General features: G+C 40.6%; 1 protein-coding gene and 1 long non-coding RNA gene across 2 annotated transcripts in view; one reads left to right on the top strand and one right to left on the bottom strand.

Annotated features, from left to right (window-relative positions):
• The window catches only part of LOC147000903 (uncharacterized), a 38,994-nt gene extending 18,534 nt beyond the window's left edge, over nucleotides 1-20,460 (top strand). The window contains exon 3 of the long non-coding RNA XR_015045408.1: nucleotides 20,382-20,460. This is a non-coding gene — a long non-coding RNA (uncharacterized LOC147000903). The remainder of the gene's footprint in view (nucleotides 1-20,381) is intronic.
• LOC110307698 (uncharacterized) lies at nucleotides 3,901-16,286 on the bottom strand. The gene is made up of 7 exons (XM_085830990.1): nucleotides 16,175-16,286; nucleotides 13,936-14,034; nucleotides 13,733-13,841; nucleotides 13,509-13,636; nucleotides 13,217-13,343; nucleotides 12,630-12,725; nucleotides 3,901-5,352 (listed from the first exon to the last, which is right to left on the bottom strand). Exons 5-7 carry the CDS (start codon nucleotides 13,338-13,340, stop codon nucleotides 4,154-4,156), a joined length of 1,419 nt encoding a protein of 472 aa, XP_085687116.1. The 5' UTR covers nucleotides 13,341-13,343; nucleotides 13,509-13,636; nucleotides 13,733-13,841; nucleotides 13,936-14,034; nucleotides 16,175-16,286; the 3' UTR covers nucleotides 3,901-4,153.
• Nucleotides 20,461-21,828: the final 1,368 nt, after the last annotated feature.

The following is a 21,828-nucleotide window of genomic DNA, read 5'->3' as shown; positions in this document are numbered from 1 at the left end:
TGATGGTTTAGTAAGGTGGCATTAGGCTGTCCTCCAGAATTCAAGACCTAACAAGTCAAGGGTGGCAACCCATGCTTCTATCCATGATGTATGTCTACTTGATCGACCTTTAAGTCCAATTATACTGCTGCTAATGTCAAGATGTGAGTGGCACTGTGGCACCTTTAGGGATATCATGCCATATGGGACGTTTCTGTGGTCCACTGGCACAGAACTAGGTAACAGCTAACTAGGATGATTTACTGCTTCTCTCATTTGGAAGCTTGCAAGGCAGCTTCTATCACTATAACTGGTCCTTAGCTGGGAGACCTTCATGTCAGGTACAGCTGCAATTCTCTGAGTCTTGTGTCTGAACTGCTAGGTGATTTCAGCGCAGGAAGGAGGGTAGAGCTATCAGTCATAAGGCTTTAGGACAACTGAAATGCATGTTCTTTAAAGAGTGACTTCCCAGAAAACAGTCTTTTGTCTACAGTGCATAGTTAAGTGGCTATGAGGAGGCCATCAGATCTAAAAGACACAGGCAGAATGAAGCAATGAGGTGAAAGGAGACCCAGCAAGTTCTCAAGGGAAAAGAAATTCAACTGTCTTGAAAGCTTCTTCGTAGCTAGTCAAACACAGCAGCTTCCTGACTTTATAAGCAAGCAGAAGGGTAGGTGGTTGGGTGGGGACAGACCCTACTTTGTTTCATCTTAGGTCAGTGGTACCCAACCTGTGACAACCCCTTTGGCAAACCTGTCTCCAAAAATATTTATTTACACTATGATAACAGTAGCAAAATTACAACTATGAAGTAGCAAAGAAAGACATTTTGATGGGGCTTGCCACGAGATGAGGAACTGTACTAAAGGGTCACAGCATTAAGAAAGGTGAGTCTGCTGAACTAGGGAATCACAAAGAAGATGGAAAAATGATGAGCATGGAGAAGGGCAAGTCCCCAGGAAGGAGGGAAACAGTATTGAGAATTACCTGCAAGGATCCCTCCCTATGTCACCTCGCACAGGCCACCACTATTCTGCATGCGGGACATGGGGAAGTGTCTGTTGTCCTTAGGCCAGTGTGCTGGGGATTCTGTGGGTGAGGGGAGGTAGGTCCTTGAACTTAGTAGGGATTTTAGCCAATACAATTAATGAGAATCATTAAAAAGAAATTTTTGACTTATAGTTTCATTTTCATTAAGGAGGAAATGCAAAAATTGTCTGTTCCAGCCGAGGCAAATTGTTATTCATCAAAACTACTACTTATTCTTATAATACTTGGGAGGTAGATAGCTATACTCCACTTGTATGGAGACTGACCCCAGAAGCAGCCCTAGAAGCAAAAGAATGGACAGAGTAGATGTGTTATGAACTCTTGCATCTCCTGTCAGTGTCTCTCATGGATATCTTTTCAGAGAAGTCACACAAAAGTAAAGACTAGCAGGACATTGGTGGGAAGTCAAAGTGAGATTCAAAGAGAGGATTGGATTCCTGATCAGGTTCCAAACAATACTGACTCTCCATTCAAACCCAGCCTATGTACATTAAACACCATAGCACTTAAAATGCACAGCACACACATCACAAAGCAGCACCTCCAGGACCTTTGCCCCGAGACATAGATCACATAAGAGTGGTATGAAACAATCATTAATTTTTGATTCAAGTAAATTCATTTTGCAACTTTATGACTGAGAAATGAATAAACCATGAAAAAATATGGGAGACCACAATACATAGAATCTGCCTTGGAAACATGAATTGTGTAATTTTAATTTAAAAATAAATATATCATGCTTTGCTCTGTACATTAGATGTCTAGATGAATCTGTGGATTTTAAAGAGCCCATGTATTTTTCTGAGTCTGAAAGCACCAGTACATGGAGTGTATTCAGTAAAGCATGGGGACTTGCACCCTGATCCATCTGACTTATTTTTACATAGATTCTGGAAAGAGGAGAAAAATAGAAAGGAGACTTAGAGAGAATTGGCATGGGACCAGACTCATTTCACATAGTTACTACATAGGATACTACATAGGATAATGACTATGGAGGACACTATGAAAAATACTTTAATAACACAAAATGTCGATGTAATAAGAATCTGCAGTCCTCAGGCTGATTCTTTGCATATGTGTTTGGGTCCTGTTCCAATCCTTGGTACTTTCTCTTCGTGGCCTCTGATATAATCACACACATCAGCAGGATCTGACTGCCATCACCCACCACAGCTCCCTTCAGAAGTTTCCAGATAGCCAGGCGTGGTGGCGCACGCCTTTAATCCCAGCACTCGGGAGGCAGAGGCAGGCGGATTTCTGAGTTCGAGGCCAGCCTGGTCTACAGAGTGAGTTCCAGGACAGCGAGGGCTATACAGAGAAACCCTGTCTCAAAAAACAAAAAAACAGAAGTTTCCAGATAGGACTTGTCTAACACAGCAAGGTTCATGCATGAGTTGTAAAGACAAGTTACTCCTTCCCTCATACTAACATTAGGAGGCCTGGGAGGTCAGAGGGACAACTGCACACCAAGGGGACCTAGACTTAAACCTGTGCAAGAGGACAGCATCCCACACTAGCAGTAGGCTTTACTGGTTGCAGCCAGCAGTACCCGTGTGAGGGACAGTGGAGGACGTTGGTTTGTTCCAACTAACTGTAAGAATCGTCTACAAGCAGGATTTTAATCTTGTATTGAGGTATGTGTTTTAAGATGTACTTCAGTGGCGTACACAGAAGACTAAAGATTGAGAGATATAAATTGGCCTCTCCACCCTAACTTATCTCCATAAATAAATTTCACTTGTACTTAGCATGACTAAAACTACAATTTTAGGTATACAAGAGACATTTAGTCACTTAAAAATTAATTGTTAACTTTTAGGTTTTAATTGCCCATATTACCCAAATTAGTAAACTCAAGTTTGAGATGACTTTTTAGGATCTGTATCAATAATAAAATAAGAACTGCACTGTTTCACGACTGACATCACGTATCCACCACTCAAATGCATCCCTCCTACTGAGTTAAGTGCATATTTCAAATCGCTGTCAAGTTTCTATGACATGAAAGTTGGAATAAGATGAGAAACATTGCTCTGTAATCAAAGTGAATAAAGATCCTTCATTCTGGAACTAATTATGACTTCAGTGTGTTCTGTTAGATTTTCCTGGAGAGAGAAACACTAACGCCCATTCAATCTAGGTGAGAACCAATGCAGATCATTTTACAAAAAGTGAGACATCTGAGTTTATCGAGCTTTTTACATGCTCAAGAGAAACATTATTGGGGGAGCTTGGGTGGCCCCACTGAGGAAAACAACAGTAACTACACAATGGCCCAGATCTAAGACCCTCATTATGAAATAATAACAGTTTTGTTTTATATCTGTAGGTACAGAAAAAATAAATGCAACAACCCATGCCATATTCAAGCACACTATAGAACATACAGGTTGGGAGGTTATAGTAAAGAGAAGTCTCTACAGTTCTCTGATGACATTCTCAAAATTTGTGCTGCTGGGAGTAAGATGGTGATGTTGACATTCCAAACTAATTCACTTAATAGTCTACCCTGTGCATTGATTTGAGTTGCATAAGGTTTGAAGCAAAGGAATGATTTTTACCACAGGCCACACAAAATTTTATTCAGTATGAATTAGTTGATGTCTTTTAAGGGCTGAAGAAGTATAAACTTTTAATGACCGTTGAGGGAATTAAAAAAGAAACTGCCAACTCTCCATGCTTCAGTTGCTCTCAGCCTGCCAACTCTCTGTCAAGGGCTGGATGAACAGGCTTCTGACTCTCCTGCCACTGGCAACTCTCTGGGTAGCCCCCATCCCCTCACCCCCGCCACATGACTGTCCACTCTATGGTCAGCCATAACAACATCCATTTACCCAGTAGGAACAAGACTCTAGAAGCTCATAATTAACCGATCAGATTTATGTTTTAATAAATTCTCAATTTACAAGATGACAATACAATAATTTCAGAACCAATTGATAACGATGAAAGACCTTTGTAGGATTTCTCTCCAGCATGAACTGTCATGTGTCGAGTCAGGCTATAAACATTAACAAAGGCTTTGCCACATTCCACACACTAGTGTGGATTGTCTTCAGAGTGAATTGCTTGATGTTGTACAAGGCAGGAGGATGAGGAAAAGCCCCTAGGACACTGGTCACATATGTGTGGATTTCTCTCTGGTATGAACTGTCTTATGTTTCCTAAGGGATGAGCGATAACAAAAGGCTTTGTGACAATTTTCACACGTGTATGGTTTCTCTCCGGTATGAATTGTTTGATGCTCCTGAAGACTTGCAGAGCATGAAAACCTTTTGTCACATTCTTCACACTTATAGGGATTGCCTTCAGAATGGAATTTTTGATGTCGCCTAAGAGATGAAGATGAGCAGAAACATCTGCCGCAGTCTTCACACTTGTAGGGTTTGTCTTCAGAGTGAAGTATTTGATGTGTTTTAAGGCAGGAAGATGAGGAAAGACATTTGCCACACTCTTCACACTTGTAGGGGTTGTACTTAGAGTGAAGTATTTGATGTCTTTTAAGGCAGGAACGTGAGGAATAGCATTTGCCACAGTCTTCACACTTGTAAGGTCTCTCTCCAGTATGAACTGTCTTGTGAATCCTAAGGGCTGAGTGACTACGAAAGGCTTTATAACATTCTCCACACTTGTAGGGGTTGTCTTCAGAATGAAGTATTTGATGTTTTTTAAGGCAGGAAAATAAGGAAAAACATTTGCCACACTCTTCACACTTGTAAGGTTTCTCTCCAGTATGAACTGTCTTGTGTATCCTAAGGGCTGAGTGATAACGAAAGACTTTATAGCATTCTCCACACTTGTAGGGTTTGTCTTCAGTACGGATTTGCTCATGTTCCTGAAGCGGTAGAGAAGGGGGAAATCTTTTGACACAGTCTTCATACGTGTAGGCATTTTTTCTACAATGAAGTCTTTGATGTTGCTTAAGGAATGAGGGAAAGCTAAAGCATTTCCCACATTCTTCACACTTGTAGGGTTTCTCTCCAGAATGAATTCTCTGATGTTGCTTCAGCATTGAAAGATAGTAAAATGTTCTGCCACAGTCCTCACACTTGTAGATTTTTTCATCAGTATGATTTTTCATGTGTATAAAAAGTGATGAGCGAGTACTGAAGGCCTTATGACACTCTTCACACTTGTAAGGTTTGTCTCCAGTGTGAAGTCTCTGGTGTATAGAAAGTGTTTTATGAGAACTAAGGGCCTTACCACATTCTCCACACTTGTAGGGTTTCTCCCCTATATGAATTCTTCTTTGTGTAATAAGGAGTGATTTACAATTGGTCAGTTTGCTGTAATTGTTAGGATCATTGGGTTTTATTCCTGTTGAGCCAAAGATGAGATACGAACAAAAGTTAAGCAATATTCTTTTTACTTATAGGGCTTATTTTTTTAAATGAAGACATTAACTCATATATATTAAACCATGATTTAAATTCCACAGTATATTTCAATGCCTGTGGCACTGAGGAAAATTCACAAATACAGTAGGTTGAAACAATGTGTATTTTTACTGGAGAAAGAGCATAATCAAACAGAACATAGAAATAATGGCATATTATTCAAAGGTAAATGCCTAAATAAGTTGTAAGGTCATTTTACTACCAGAATTAAGGAATATAGATATTATGAGGCCACACATCCATGAATTTTTAAAATAGCCAAGCCTAAACAAAGAAAAAGTTAATTATGATTGTGTGAGATTGGATGAAAACACTTTTATCCTAAGTAAAAAGATTTATTTTGGAAGGTACAAAAGATATGTTGCATAACAAGTACACTGTTAAATCATATAGCCTAAGGATTTGGGACAGTATTTTATGTTTTATACTGATGAATGGAAAATATATACTTGAGAGATATCAAGACAGAATAATAAATATCAAGCTCACCCATGAGTAACAGAAATTTTGCTAGGGCAACTTATGTGTCGATGAATAGATATCTCAATTATCTATTAGTTATATTGTTTGGGTGCTCTCGGGTTTTTTTGAGACAGGGTTTCTTTGTAGACCTGGCTGTCCTGAAAATTGGTATGTATATGAGGCTAGCCTTGAACTCAGATCTACCTGCTACAACCTTTCAAGTGCTGGGACAAACGGCGGTCGGGGTCACCAGTCCTGGCAATAAAATTACCTATTTCTAAAACTAATTAATTTATAAGACTACATAACCACTGAGCACTGAGTGGAGATAGACAACGAACAAGGCATGAAAATGGCAGAGCCATGGTTACCATGAAGGGAAATTTCACAGAAGCAAAGCTTATAGGTATTTTTATCTTACACTCTCCACAAGTGTTCTATCAAGGTATTTTAAAAATACAACAAAATATATAGGATGAGCATACCATGTGATGCTAGGCAATGCCCACTCAGAAACAATGATACACAAGAGAAAAGGACAAAAGAAAAAAATCCTCCATACCTATTCAACATTGTACTTGAAGTTCTAGCCAGAGCAATTCGACAACAAAAGGAGATCAAAGGGATACAAATTGGAAAAGATGAAGTCAAAATATCACTCTTTGCAGATGATATGATAATATATATAAGTGACCCTAAAAATTCCACCAGAGAACTCCTAAGCCTGATAAACAGCTTCGGTGAAGTAGCTGGATATAAAATTAACTCAAACAAATCAATGGCCTTTCTCTACACAAAGAATAAACAGGCTGAGAAAGAAATTAGGGAAACAACACCCTTCTCAATAGTCACAAATAATATTAAATATCTTGGCGTGACTCTAACTAAGGAAGTGAAAGATCTGTATAATAAAAACTTCAAGTCTCTGAAGAAAGAAATTATAGAAGATCTCAGAAGATGGAAAGATCTCCCATGCTCATGGATTGGCAGGATCAACATTGTAAAAATGGCTATCTTGCCAAAAGCAATCTACAGATTCAATGCAATCCCCATCAAAATTCCAAATCAATTCTTCAACGAATTAGAAAGTGCAATCTGCAAATTCATCTGGAATAACAAAAAACCTAGGATAGCAAAAACTCTTCTCAATGATAAAAGAACCTCGGTGGAATCACCATGCCGGACCTAAAGCTCTACTACAGAGCAATTGTGATAAAAACTGCATGGTACTGGTATAGTGACAGACAAATAGACCAATGGAATAGAATTGAAGACCCAGAAATGAACCCACACACCTACGGTCACTTGATCTTCGACAAGGGAGCTAAAAACATCCAGTGGAAGAAAGACAGCATTTTCAACAAATGGTGCTGGCACAACTGGTTATTAACATGTAGAAGAATGCGAATCGATCCATTCCTATCTCCTTCTACTAAGGTCAAGTCTAAGTGGATCAAGGAACTTCACATAAAACCAGAGACACTGAAACTTATAGAGGAGAAAGTGGGGAAAAGCCTTGAAGATATGGGCACAGGGGAAAAATTCCTGAATAGAACAGTAATGGCTTGTGCTGTAAGATCGAGAATTGACAAGTGGGACCTCATGAAACTACAAAGCTTCTGCAAGGCTAAAGACACCATCAATAAGACAAAAAAACCACCAACAGATTGGGAAAGGATCTTCACCTATCCTTAATCAGATAAGGGACTAATATCCAATATATATAAAGAACTCAAGAAGGTGGACTCCAGAAAGTCAAATAACCCCATTAAAAAATGGGGCTCAGAACTGAACAAAGAATTCTCACCTGAGGAATACCGAATGGCAGAGAAGCACCTGAAAAAATGTTCAACATCCTTAATCATCAGGGAAATGCAAATCAAAACAACCCTGAGATTCCACCTCACACCAGTCAGAATGGCTAAGATCAAAAATTCAGGTGACAGCAGATGCTGGCGAGGATGTGGAGAAAGAGGAACACTCCTCCATTGTTGGTGGGATTGCAAGTTTGTACAACCACTCTGGAAATCAGTCTGGCGGTTCCTCAGAAAATTGGACATAGTACTACTGGAGGATCCAGCAATACCTCTCCTGGGCATATATCCAGAAGATGTCCCAACCGGTAAAAAGGACACATGCTCCACTATGTTCATAGCAGCTCTATTTATAATAGCCAGAAGCTGGAAAGAACCCAGATGTCCCTCAACAGAGGAATGGATACAGAAATTATGGTACATTTACACAATGGAGTACTACTCAGCTATTAAAAAGAATGAATTTATGAAATTCCTAGCCAAATGGATGGACCTGGAGGGCATCATCTTGAGTGAAGTAACACAATCACAAAAGAACTCACACAATATGTATTCACTGATAAGTGGATATTAGCCCAAAACTTAGGATACCCAAGATATAAGATACAATTTGCTAAACGCATGAAACTCAAGAAGAATGAAGACCAAAGTGTGGACACTGTGCACCTTCTTAGAATTGGGAACAAAACACCCAGGGAAGGAGTTACAGAGACAAAGTTCCTAGCTGTGATGAAAGGATGGACCATTTAGAGACTGCCGTATCCAGGGATCCATCCCATAATCACCTTCTAAACGCTGACACCATTGCATACACTAGCAAGATTTTGCTGAAAGGACCCAAATATAGCTGTCTCTTGTGAGACGATGCCGGGGCCTAGCAAACACAGGAGTGGATGTTCACAGTCAGCTATTGGATGTATCACAGGGCTCCCAATGGAGAAGCTAGAGAAAGTACCCAAGGAGCTAAAGGGATCTGCAACCCTATTGTTGGAACAACATGATGTACTAACCAGAACCCCGGAGCTCTTGTCTCTAGCTGCATATGTATCGAAAGATGACCTAGTCGGCCATCAATGGAAAGAGAGGCCCATTGGACTTGCAAACTTTATATGCCCCAATATAGGGGAATGCCAGGGCCAAAAGAATGGGAATGGGTGGGTAGGGAAGTGGGGGGCACTATGGGGGACTTTTGGGATAGCATTGGAAATGTAATTGAGGAAAATATGTAATAAAAGTATTAAAAATTAAAAAAAAAAGAAAAAAATCTTGGATCCACAAAATTCTGAAAATTATTGAGGAGGTATTAAACACACACTCCAAGTGGCATAGTTTAATCTTCAAATTATGTATCCACAGAAGGCATGCATGTTAAATTCTTGTTATTGACTATGTGATAGGAAAAAAATCTTAGAAACTTTTCATCCTTCAGGAACAGCTCTTGGCATCAGTTTCACTAGCATGAGCGTAAATGATTTGAGACACCTTAAGTGTGCTGTTAGTTTCTCACCATGATTTCATACCTGGGTTGGCAGTAAAGTACAAAAAATTTCAGTTGTGTGCAAACAGTGAAAAGACTGTTACTGCCCAGTGTGACAATATTTGGCCTGATTTTTATTCAACAGCTCACCCAAGCTAAGCAATACTGCTGAGAAAATGTTGTCATGAGGCCTCCAAACCTAGAGCTTGGGAAGATCCACAATTTGAATTGTCTGAATAGATAGAATGAAAATGTTTGAAATTTAAGGACACTGTCTTGCCTCTGGTATCATGCAACTGTGAGTCAGCTTTTAAAACCAATTAAATGAGGGCCAGAGGGTACTGGAATGACCGATGTCATTTCTCACACCAAAATGCAACCTAGTCCTTCTGGTCCTCCAAGAAGGTATTTTCTGTCTGGCTTTTAGCTCAATGAAAACCTGGTTCCAGGGATAGGATAAGCCCCACTGAGTCCAGGCTCAAGTATAACTGAGTCCCACAGTGTCTATCCAGGGTCACACTGGCTCCCTGACTCTGTCACAGGTAGAAGGACATCAGGACAGTCTGGGGAAGGATACCATGCATTTGAGAACAGCTAAGAGGTCAACTGTGTCCAGAAGAGGCTGCTAGTAATTATGTCATGGAAGAAAGCCGTGTAAAATAAGAACAACTAATGGAATGCCCAGCTTTAAATTAGATTAAAGATGCTAAAGTGTCTTGATCATAACTCCAAAATCATAACTAAATTCTGACAGGTGTTATAATCATCAACTTAGTAACTATGGTAAGTCTACATGTTAACTAAACCATAAGGACCATATTGGGTTTTCTATGATGTTTCCCTAGAAACTGTCAAGGCACAATAGGTTACCAGTACGTGCACAGGTGAAATTCATTCATCAGATTATCCTCGCTGTGTAGTTTTATTCAGTTGATGTTGCACAGTATCTACTAAGCTGAACAACTACCGTCTTCATAAGTCTAACTGTGCCTGCTAAATACAATCACAGTTGGGCTTGTTCAATGTTAGCATTCCTTCAAAATTGGCATAATAGGCCAGGTCAGTCAATTGACTCTTCAGTCAGTTACAGACTGAACTGCTATACTCTCCTTCCCATCCTTGTTTCAAAAAGATGCCTCTCTTCCAAGTCTACTGACATCTCTAAACCTCTTGCTGGCATATAACTTTTCTCTGTGTAGGTCAGTGTAACTATTTTAAGAAGATTCAAAGAATTCATATTTGAAATTATACCTCTAATGAAAAGAATAAAATTTTTTTGTTTGTTTGTTTTTTTGTTTTTCTTTTTCGAGAGAATAAAATTATTTAAGATAATACTCATCATATAAATAAAAAGGAGACAATAGTACAAAACAATGAGGCTAGGTCACATTAGATCAGACTAAGAAACACAGGCATAATGGGAAAAGAGATTTAAAGAAAATACAGTTAGTGGTCAAATTTATTTATGTTCCTAAGTTATAAACTTCTATTCAGGTTAGAAAACACTTCTGACTTAAAGATGTCTATCTAGTCACTATGTCTTCGCTAACTTTCTTAAACTTTTAAGTACGTGGAAAATGGTGTCATGCCAAGAAACGATAATTACTTGTATGCCTTTTCATTCTTGGAAAGGCCAGACATACTATTGTGTTTTCTGTATTATTTCCTGATGAAATGAAACAAGGCACATAGACTGTCTGGAGGATTGACCTGGACTGTGGAAAGGGGCACCATAAAGAGATCAGGACAGTGAAGTCCCCAGCTCCTCCAGGGTGTATTTACGTTCAGGTTTACCTAGAGATAAGAGGTTTGCAGTTCAGAAACTGTAATTTTTTATTAATTTAATTTTTATTTCACATATCTTGGTGTTTTGCCTGAATGCATGTCTGCATATATGTCTGTGTGATGGTGTCAGATCCCCTGGATTTGAAGTTACAAACACTTGGAGCTGCCATGTGGATGCTGGCAACTTAACTCTTCCTCTGGAAGAGAAAGCAGTGACCTTAACTGGTGAGCCATTTCTCCAGTCACAACAATTGTAAATTTTGAGGCTGAAATTTTTAATAGAGATCATTTCTTTCATTTATTAAAATTTTAATCTGATGAGAGTCACTAATTCATTGTAAGTGCCACAGCAAATATAATTAATCCATAATTGGTAATGATGATCCACGTAATGAGTGACAGTCAATTCACCCAAATTGTGTTTGGATTCATGCTGAATTCAAATGTAATTCATTCATAGACACAATACTGGAGTAAGTGACTAATACCAACGTTCCATTATACAGTCCTCTGTACATGTCAACATTTAGCCTAAAACAGGGAGCTCAAACAAATTTAAAGTCACATTACAGTTTACTCAATATGGTATAATATTCAAAATCCGGTGTGGTTTATAAACTGGTTAACAAAACTGAACGCCTGAGTGAAGAAGGCTAACACCCCACTGAGCTTGCATGACAGGACACATCCAGGGTAAAAGAACACGATTACTATTAGCACACTGTCCAATGGGACACAGACCTATCAGAGGAAATGCATGCTAGCCTCATCACAGGATAAGGAAGCATGGGGACCAGGACTTGCCAGCATCTGCTGCTCCTGTCTCCCTCTGACCTGTAAGGCAGACTAGGAACTCATACTCCTAATCTGCAGGGAAGATGAATTACTCCTCCTGTCTCACAAGGCAGGGGGATGAATCCTCTCATGCTGAGGAGGATCTTAGACTCAGCACCACAGTCTAGATGTCTCAAATGCAAGCACTCACTGCAATTACCCTGCACGCAATGTCTCTTTATATGAAAACTGAGGATACTGTGTACAGGGGAACCTCCTACCAACACTGCCACCCAAACGGTATGGGAACTACATGCAAGTTCAAATGGCCGTGCCCTGTCCTCATTTTCATTTATCCTCCTCCTAACAAAGCTAATCCCTGCCCTGGAGCTAAGTCTGATTCTATAAGCAGTCCTCAGCAGAGTGTGAGACAATATTCGACAGATGCTACCTAAGATCAGTGAGAAATGAGCTGTTCAAAGGGACTCCTGTAAGTCTGAATTGATTCAACTGCTCCCCAGCCCAATTTGTCCTAATCAACAGAACTGAAATTGTTGAGCACCCTGCTTCTGCCTGCCTCTGTGTCGTGGGAACGTATCGTTGATTTTATTAACCAAGACATGCTCACTTCAGTACGAGATCTTTCTGGCACAAGTCTGCCTTAACACCATCAAAAAAGTGACTCCCGGTCTGACCAATACTCAGTTGCATTTCCCTGAGTGTTACACTACAATCCTTAAACCACCTTAAATGTCTGAGAGATGTGAAGGAGAGACCTAAAGAATGATGGTCATAATACATATTTCAAGGCACATGGGAAAGCCTGGCTGGTTGTTGGATGTTTTGACTTGAACTCTGTCTCCTGACCCCCACTTTCCTACATACCTTGGTACACAGTGGCCATTTCTTGTTTCTTCATATCCCAAGGCCCTTGTCTTTGCTCCAGAAATGTCACCAGGAATGGCTTAGAGACAGCAAGACCTGTTTGGAGAACAAGAGGTTAAGATTGCTTAAGTGTTCTTTTACTCTCTCTTTCAGTACAGTGTTTATAAGGAAAGACATGATACAATAAATAACTGCAGACAATTAGTTCCTTCAAGGGTTTCTGACATGGACAGTAAAATACAGAAAGGAATGTACAATATCCTGATTCTGAGTTTCTTTAGAGGGAAAACATTAAACTGAATAGAGAAACAATTTCATTAACAAATGTGGTCCACGCCTGATGCCGGTGCATTTCTAACAGTCCCACAAGAGCAAAGGAGGCATGCTTCCAACACAAGACATTTCAAATACAGAGAGGAAAAGCAATGACATGTTTCTTAGCTGTACAGCAAACTCCCTAATTTTTCTTCAAATGATAGATATGAAACTCGTTGTTGAAATACTTCCATGATGTATTGTACAAAGCAGGAAAGCTACATGTTGATGGTAGGGGTGAGATAGGAATTCTCTATAGATACAAAGCTCACCCAGGAACACAATGTTGCTGAAATTCTCCAGCATCACATTCCTGTACAGATCCCACTGAGCAGGCTCCAGGCAATCCCACTCTTCTGGAGAGAAATCAATGGCCACATCCCAAAAGGACAACATTTCCTGAAATAAAGACCAATGAATAATATCACACCTGTAATTAATTAAAACCATTAATAAACTCACAGCAAACATCTGGTTTTGACATGGACCTCTGGTCCTCATACTCAAACTGCTCCTGCTCCAGAAATATTCCCTGGCTATTATGTGCAGAAATTGCAGACATACCTATTGGGTCTGATCACAAGATCATACATAGTCTTCTGCGCTTTGGTAAGTTTCAGTTTTCTGCAAAGCTCTCTCTGATGCAGCCAGAAGCACTTTGAACAGTAAGAGCTGCACACTGATGTGTAGGTCTAAGGAAAAGCAACCAGAATGCAGTGAGTGCTTAGGATGCTTTAGTAAAATGTCATTAGTATGTTCCCCTCTAAGGTTTAAACCTAAAAGGTCACCTTCAGCAGCTTCTAAGCATGATGTAACTTCAATTGATGAGGCTTTAAGTCCCATTGGACAGCTTCTGCATATGTCAAGATATTGAGTGGCACTGTGGCATCTTTACGGCTGTAATGACATACAGGACATTGCTGTGGCCCACTGATATAAGAGCTAAGCAGGGCTATTGATTGCTTCTCTCCCTTGGAACCTGGCAACGCACCTTCAATCTGTATGGACAACTCATACCTCTTCAGATCTTCATGTCAGATCCAGCTGAAATCCCCTGAGTCTTCTGTCTGAAGTGCAAGGTGTTTCCACCCTTGGGAAGAGGGAATAGCTATTGTCACAGAGTGTATAGGACAACTAAATTATATCTTCTTTAAAGAATGACTGCGCAGAAAATATTTTTTTGTCTAATGAGTAGAGTTCAGCAGCGATAAAGAGGCGAGAACATCTCCAAAATTAACTTGCATAATGAAGCACTTTGTTGAATAAGAGTTTCTCAAGGGAAAAATAAATTGAAAGGTCTTGACACCTTCTAAACAGCTAGTAGAGAAAGATCCTGTCTTTACAAGTATGAAAAAGCAGATTACACTTTTTTTAATGTTTGCATCACCAAGTCCACAGGAAAACCAGAAATGTGGAGAATGGCAGGAGCCCAGAGCAGAGCAAAGACCAAAACAACTCTCTGTGAGAGAATCAGAGCATGCTCACAATGGAGAATTAACTGTGGGGCACACTCCCTATGTTGGCCAGCACTGGCTTCCTCCATTCTGCATGGGCAAGTGTCTGCTGTCTTGAGTACAATCTCCTGTGAGATCCTGGAGGTGGAGGTCCCAGGACCTGTAAACAGGATACTGTTTTGTGGGGATTATAGCCAATACAATTAACAGCAAACATGGCAGGGGAATCAGAGACTTGCAAAATTCACTTTCTATGGGGAAGAAATGCAAATAATGTCTGTCCTGAGGCAGGGACACTTCCACCCATTAACAATTACTACATATTCTTCCAATAACTGGGAGCTCGATGGTTACATTCCACTCAGTGGAAGCCCATCCTAGAGGAAGTCTAGAGCCACAGAAAGGACAGCGCAGATGTTTTAAGAACTCTTGCATCTCCTGTCAGTGACAATCAGAGATATATTTTCAGAGAGTCGGTCAGATCTAAAGATTAGCAGGACCTTGATGGGAAGTAAACATGAGAGAGAGGCAAAGAGAGGCCTGGATTCCTGATCAGGTTCCAAACAATACAGACTCCCCATTCCCTACCAGACTGTCTATACTACACAGTGCTTAAAATACATACAACACAGATCACAAAGCAGCAACTCCTAGGTTGTGCCAAGAATCAAAGAGTCTCTGAGTGTGGAGTGAGGATTAAAGACAGGAGAGGCCGAAAAAAGATACAGAGCCAAGAAATAGACTTGGGAGGACTGCTGGTCAATACCACAGCAGCCAGCAGCCTTGAGTTTATTTTTCACCGCCCTTTTATACCTCATATTACCATGGGAAGCAAAGCTACAAGATAACAGAAACAATGGCAGAAATATACACAATGTCCATAAACTTCCTCAACAAGTCCAAGCCCTGATAATGTCATGTTGAATGGAACCATTGCGTGCCAAGCGGACATTCTCTCTTTTTAAAAAATTCTCAACTGTAAAGTAGGGATGGAGGTCCTGTCAAAAGTTTAGAAAACATAGCCCTCAAGGTGAAACACGGTGTGAGCTCCTTTCGATCCCACTCTGCCTTGTAGACATTCCTGCTTGTGTGTCCACTGCATGTGTTTCTTCAACCCTAGTCCAAGATTTTCCGTGCATTCAGACAGATCTGTTGGCTGTGTCCCAGAATTCCCCAAAACGACACCTATCTTAACTTGGATTTTTTCCTCTCTTAACTCTTTACTGGCAGAGAAAAATGAACACAGTCATACCTCAAGGCCATTGCTACAGGCTGGCTACAAGGTACACAGGGACCAGAAACCCTTTTACTCTAAAGACACAAAGGACTCTGGCAGCATCCAGGTGAGAGTGGGGCAGCCAGGGACGAGCGCTTCCAGCAATGCAGGTCTGTGAGCTCTGGCACTGTCTCAGGAGCAGGCAGTCAGCTCATCACCATTAGTTTGCAATCTATTCCCCCACTACCAAGCTGCTCCAGTGTACCAGAGAACCAAGGCAGACTCGGGCTGCTCGCGGTGTCCTAAAGGAAACCTTCACTCAGGACACAATCCCAAACCGCCAGTCCCCTCACTCCAAAACTGCAGCCTCAGCGATCCCAGCCAGTTCAGTACAGCAAGTCCCCTCAGCTGCTTCCGCCCTCCCAGCCAGCCCAGAAGCGCTCCCTCCAAGACAGAGCCCTGCTCCCGGCACCCAACCCCAGTCTATGCTGCTTCCTGAACCAACTCCCTTGACACAGACCCGGCACGGAGCCCCAGGCAACGCTGCTCCCTGGACCAACCTTCTTGTCAGAGACAACTGGAATAGATAGTCGCATACGATTTCCGCCCAACTTTGAGGAAGACTCAGGTGTACAGACCTGAAGTCAGAAGGGGATTTCCTGGAAGGCTCCCAAGTGGTCACAGAGGTGCGGACTACATCTCCCAGAAGTCTGTGCGAAGGAAATCCCGGAACCCAGGGTAGGGACTTCTAATGTTTGGAGAGTTAAGTGGATGGTAACACACAGTGGAAGGTGCAAGGAGGAATCCTTATCTGCAGAAAAGCTATGGGTAATGAGATTGGTTTCCGACCCCAGAACCACATCGGAGATGTACGGATATGAGTCGAGAGCCTTTGACAGAAACATATGGCTTACAAGTCATTTCTAGTTGTAATTTTAATATTACTATCTTGAAAAAAAAAAAAAAAACCTTTGACTTAGTAGTTCTTTAAAATAACAAAGCAATACACTAACCAACGTGGGAAGGAAAACTAACTTTATAAAATGATGTTTGATACCAGCCTTGGCGTTCCTGACTATGTTCCTAGCTCCTCAGTGGCTTTTGACAAATGGACTTGGGATACAAAGCTGGCTTGGTTTCTGCCCCAACAACCTTGTATACTGTTGTTTGTGTTTCTACTTTTCGAATAAATAGAAACAATTCCTCCAGGGCATTGCTAATATTACACATACAGGAACACATGCTGTTTGAGCAGGCCGAGGAGGTTGACTCTGAAGTTAAAATTTGACATCCCCACGCCACACCCAAGCACGTGTGTATCTAAGGTTCCTCTAAATCTCTTGTCCTGAGGTAATGCCCCGGACTCTCAGACATTGGAAAGGAGATCAACAAGCAGCCCAAGGAGGCATTGATTAAAACCAGCTAACAGGCTTCCTATGTCCAACAGAGACTACTACTGTTGATCTGTTGGTAGAAAGGTGTCTGTAATAAAAGCATGTCACACATCCAGTCATTTCTCCAACTTGTTGTATGCAGGTGAGACATAAGTGCACAAGGCTTTGAGTTTTACTGTAGAAACAAGAATGTACAGAGCACAAACATTTTAAAGTGGTATCCACCCTCACCGCAATAGTTGAGTAGCCTGCAACTAGGATTTCCTTCTGAGAGCCCTCAGTAATCAGTGTACATGGGGCTGCTCACAAAACAACCAGGGGATCACATGGAATCAAAGCCTTGGCCATTCCTTAGATCCTGTGAAGACAGGTACCAAAATGTCAGCTGCAGTGGAGTATACTCCACTGTGGAAGACAGACCCAAATTAGCCTCTAAGACTACAGAAGCATAGACTATTGGTGCTGAAATAAACACTGGAACCTTACAGATCAATTCCCATAATGACCTCAACCGATTGGAACCAGTCTCTGCACTCTTGCTACTAATTCAGTCCTGTGGTTATACTCAGAGAACCTGATAATTTACTCTATGTAGTTGTATTTGTGCCCTATATTTATTGCTCTTTATTCACAACAGTAAACAACCAGAATCAACATAGATATCCATGAAAATATTAATGGAAAATAATTTGGTAAATATAAATGTTTATTACACACACATACACACACAGAGAGAGAGAGAGAGAGAGAGATGCTCTTTGGATCTAAGAAACTGTAATCAGAAATTTTACTGAAAAATGGACTGACATAGTATGTATGATATTGAGATTACTTTGTTGTATAAAGGTAAACACTGCATGTTCTTCTTCTAGGTGTTTAATCTAGACAGTACTATATGTATATATGTGAAGAAATTTTCATGTGGGTACAGTATATTGCAGGCATAATGTTATTGTGCACTGTGTAAAGATTATCCTTGTATTATTCAAATCCTGATTTCTCAGCCCCCATATATGGTTGTAATCCAGACATGACATTGTAGTGCTTATTTTAAGTATCTCCCCTCTCAAGTTTGTGTAAACATTACTCCCCACTTATTATCTGACTTGTTAATAAAAGCTGATCAGCCAATGGCTAGGCAAAAGAGAAAATAGGGCGGGACTTCTGTTAGACAAGGGAAGAGGAGAGGACAGGCCATGAGGAAGCAGTCCAGGAGAGACATCATGGAAAAACACCTGAATCCCAGAAAGCAACATCAAAACTAAAATGCAAGTATCTCATCTATATTTTTGGGCAAGGAGGTAGCCAGATTACCTTAGAGGATTTGAACAGATTAACTGCCCAGTTATTGTGTTATAAAGTTTATCAAATAAACATTAAATTATCTATTGGATTCATTTGGGACCTAGCTAGGGATCACTAAAATCTGTCCCCATTTAAAATGTATTTAGAATAAGTATGTCATTTAGAAAAGAGAATAATAAAGGTTAACTATTAGGTTAGGGCACGTGGAAAGATTTAAAGAAGGTAATGAACATTGGTTGTCAAAGAGGACATAAGATAACTGATTATAAATCTCTACATCCATGGTGGATTTTGGTTTTCATGGTATATAAATGCATAAAAGATATTCAGTGGAGAACCTCTTAATCCAATGTGAACGCATTACATTCTATTCTGAATGTCCATCCTAACTGTGCAGAATGTCATGTGCTCTGCAATCTTCAGGTTTTGTTTGTGTAATTGTAATGTGATTTTAAATCTTTTTCAATACTTTATATAATAGGGCTTAATGTTTTAAAAGACAGGGAAATGAGCAATGCCATTTGAGAGTGTGAGTCTGTTATACTATGTACTACTGACAGGCTATGTGTGTCCTATACTATTTATTCCTAAAAGTAGGTGTCTCTTCTGTAAGACCCAAACTCAATGTGTTTCTTAGACCCCTAGAAATGAAGCCCAGCATGGAGTTCTTTGTTCTTTGGCTTCAGCCTGAGAGAACGATGACCACTGGTTGACCCACACAGGCACCTGTCCCATAGTGTAAGGGACCAAGAATGTTTGCCAAAGATAGCCTGTAACCTTTCCATGAGAGATGAGCTGTAATTTACCATCCCCAGTCTTACAATGTTTACTCAGCTTCCCCATTCTTTTTTTTTTTTTTTTTTGATTGTTTGTTTTGTATTTTGAGACAGGGTTTCTCTGTATAGCCCTGGCTGTCCTGGAATTCACTTTGTAGACAGCTTTCCCATTCTTTGTGGTCTTATCCTCCCCTCTCTTTGCAGTTTATTCTTTAAAAACCCTCGACTGCAACTGCTGGGGTTTGATCTCCTCTGTCCCTGTGCAGGTTATGAGCTCAGCCTCAGCATGCTGATTCCCGAATAAACCTCATGTGATATTGCATCAAGAACGGTTTCTCTCTAGTTGTTGGGGTGTCGGCTCATCCCGGGACTTGAGGGAGGGTCTACCCAAAACAGGGGTCTTTCACTGCTAAACTATTTAGTCCTGACAATGAGTCTCTGCTATATCCTATTTACTCCTAAGAGCGTGAGTCTCTGCTATACTAGTCATTTATGCCCTGGTCCCTTGAGAAGCTTCCCCCACAGATTATAGCTCTGAAAGACTCATTCTCTTCTAGAACAAATGTATATTCATAGAGGTCATTTCCATTTGAATTATATCTGCCTCTGTGTTACTGACAAAACTGATAACTAAGTCTACAGAGACCCCAAGCAGAAAGAACATCACATACACATAGCAAACTGTCTTGCTGGCCACTTCTTAGCCATTTTTTTTTAAGATGGAACGTTTCCACGCAGAAGCCTTTCAGTGTTACTGAAGAGGATGGACTTTAAAGCTTAAGGGTGTGTGTGACCCTTTCTTTTCAATGTGTTATTCATTTCTCTGTTGTGCCCATCCCCCAGGCTGCTCAGACCTGGCATGCCATAGTTGCTAGCCCACCTAGGGTGGAGTTCTCTGACCTAGGTCAAATCTCTTGTCCTGCCAAGTCTGCAGCTTTCCTTGAAGAAGCCACTAACTACTGAGAGGCGCAACCTGTTCTCCTGACACTATCCTGACAAAGCAATGAGATCCTGGTGTGGTGGGGGATGGGGTCCCCTCCCCACACACACACAAGCTTGGACTCTTAAGTAAACATTGGCCTTGATCAGAGAACTTGACTTCACTCAATATTTCTCTCATGACCTTTCCCACCCCAAACCTCATCTTTCCCTTCTGGAACCCAGTAACCCTTGGCCACTAGTGGCTACACTCTGTGTTCTACCTAATGTTTACATGACATTCCTATGTAAATAAATTCCCTTTTTTATTAAAATCCATTCTTGAAAATATGTAATGTGCTATCTTTTTAAAGGTTACCCACCACATTCATCTATTTGGCTGGTATACTCCTTTAATAATAATGGATAACAAGGAACCAAAGCAGCTGTGATAACCAGGTATGTAGAAAGGAGGAAAAGGAGGACTAACTGATCATCTTTCCTGTTGTACTCATGGCAAAGCCAAGTGAAAGATTCAAGGCAAGTCTGACTGTAGCTCATCTCCTGGCATCATCCCTGTCTGCAGGAATAATGTTATTACACCCTGTGTAAAGATTATCTTTGTGTTATTCAAACACTGATTTCTGAGATCCCATATCTGGCTGCAATCAATATTCTAGGAATCTCCTGTCTCAGTGTTATGTAAACATTGCTCCCCAGCTATTCTGTCAATTAAGCTAGCTAATTAGCCAATGAATGAGCAGAGGAAAGAATAGGGAGGGACTTGCTCCCAGTCATGGGGTTGGGGGGGGGGGAGAATCAGTGGGAGGGGAGGGATTGACCACATGAGGGTCCTGGAAAAACCAGAAAAAGACCCCGGGGCAGAAAAAGTCAGAAGAAAAGAAGAAATGCAAGTATCTTGGGAATTGTGGTTCTCAGGTAGCCAGATTGGCTTAGATTAGAATAGACTAACTGCTCAGCTATTGTGCCTCAAAAGCTTGATTATATAAATCTTAAAGCCTTAGTCTCATTCATTTGGGAGCTAGCCAGGATTTGGAAAAAAAAAAAAAAGAAAAAAAAAAGAAAAAGAACCTACCACTTATAACAATGATTTAAGGGCTTCTTCTTCTCTTATGGTACAGTGATGCAGGGTCCTGAGAGCCTTAGCCCTTCCGGGAGTCTTCTCACTCATTCAATCATGACAGCTTCTCAGGAAGATATGTCATTCTGTGATCTTCATGACAGCCTGAGTCACATTCTGTAATTTACTGCTAAAACAGGACAATTTGAGTATTTCCAAATAGAAGTTTTTAAATGATATTCATCTGGGTAGAATTTAATGCATGTGTAATATGCTTTATTCAAATCTCCATATTCCTTTACCTCAAATTACTTCCTACCAGATTCTTGCCACAGCCATTTGAACTATGATATAAATCCAATAGCACTAGGCTGGTGGCTTAGTTAGATATAGATATAGGGTTCCCCTTGTCACAGCATCCTAATATGTTACAAAGGGAGACACTGAAGTCAGTTACTCAAGCCTCAGACACTGAAGTCTGAGGCTTGAGAAATTTAGGATATGGGTACAGACTCCTCCACTGGAGAAGTGGATCCATCTCATGGTCATGAGAGACATGAGAGAATAATTCATCTTCCATGCACACACACACGCGCGCACACACACAGAGAATTACACATATACATATGTATATACACACACATGCACACACATATAGGGGAGGGTTTCATGATATGGTCGAGAAGCTGAGAGCTTCTCGAACAGCAGATGTCTAGCAAGTCTTATCTTCCCGTATATAC

The sequence above is a fragment of the Mus caroli genome, unplaced genomic scaffold (assembly GCF_978045245.1).
Source record: "Mus caroli unplaced genomic scaffold, Mus_caroli_1 scaffold_15, whole genome shotgun sequence".
Lineage (NCBI taxonomy): Eukaryota > Metazoa > Chordata > Mammalia > Rodentia > Muridae > Mus > Mus caroli.
The sequence above is the reverse complement of the archived record's forward strand: the minus strand, read 5'-3'. Positions and strand labels throughout refer to the sequence as shown.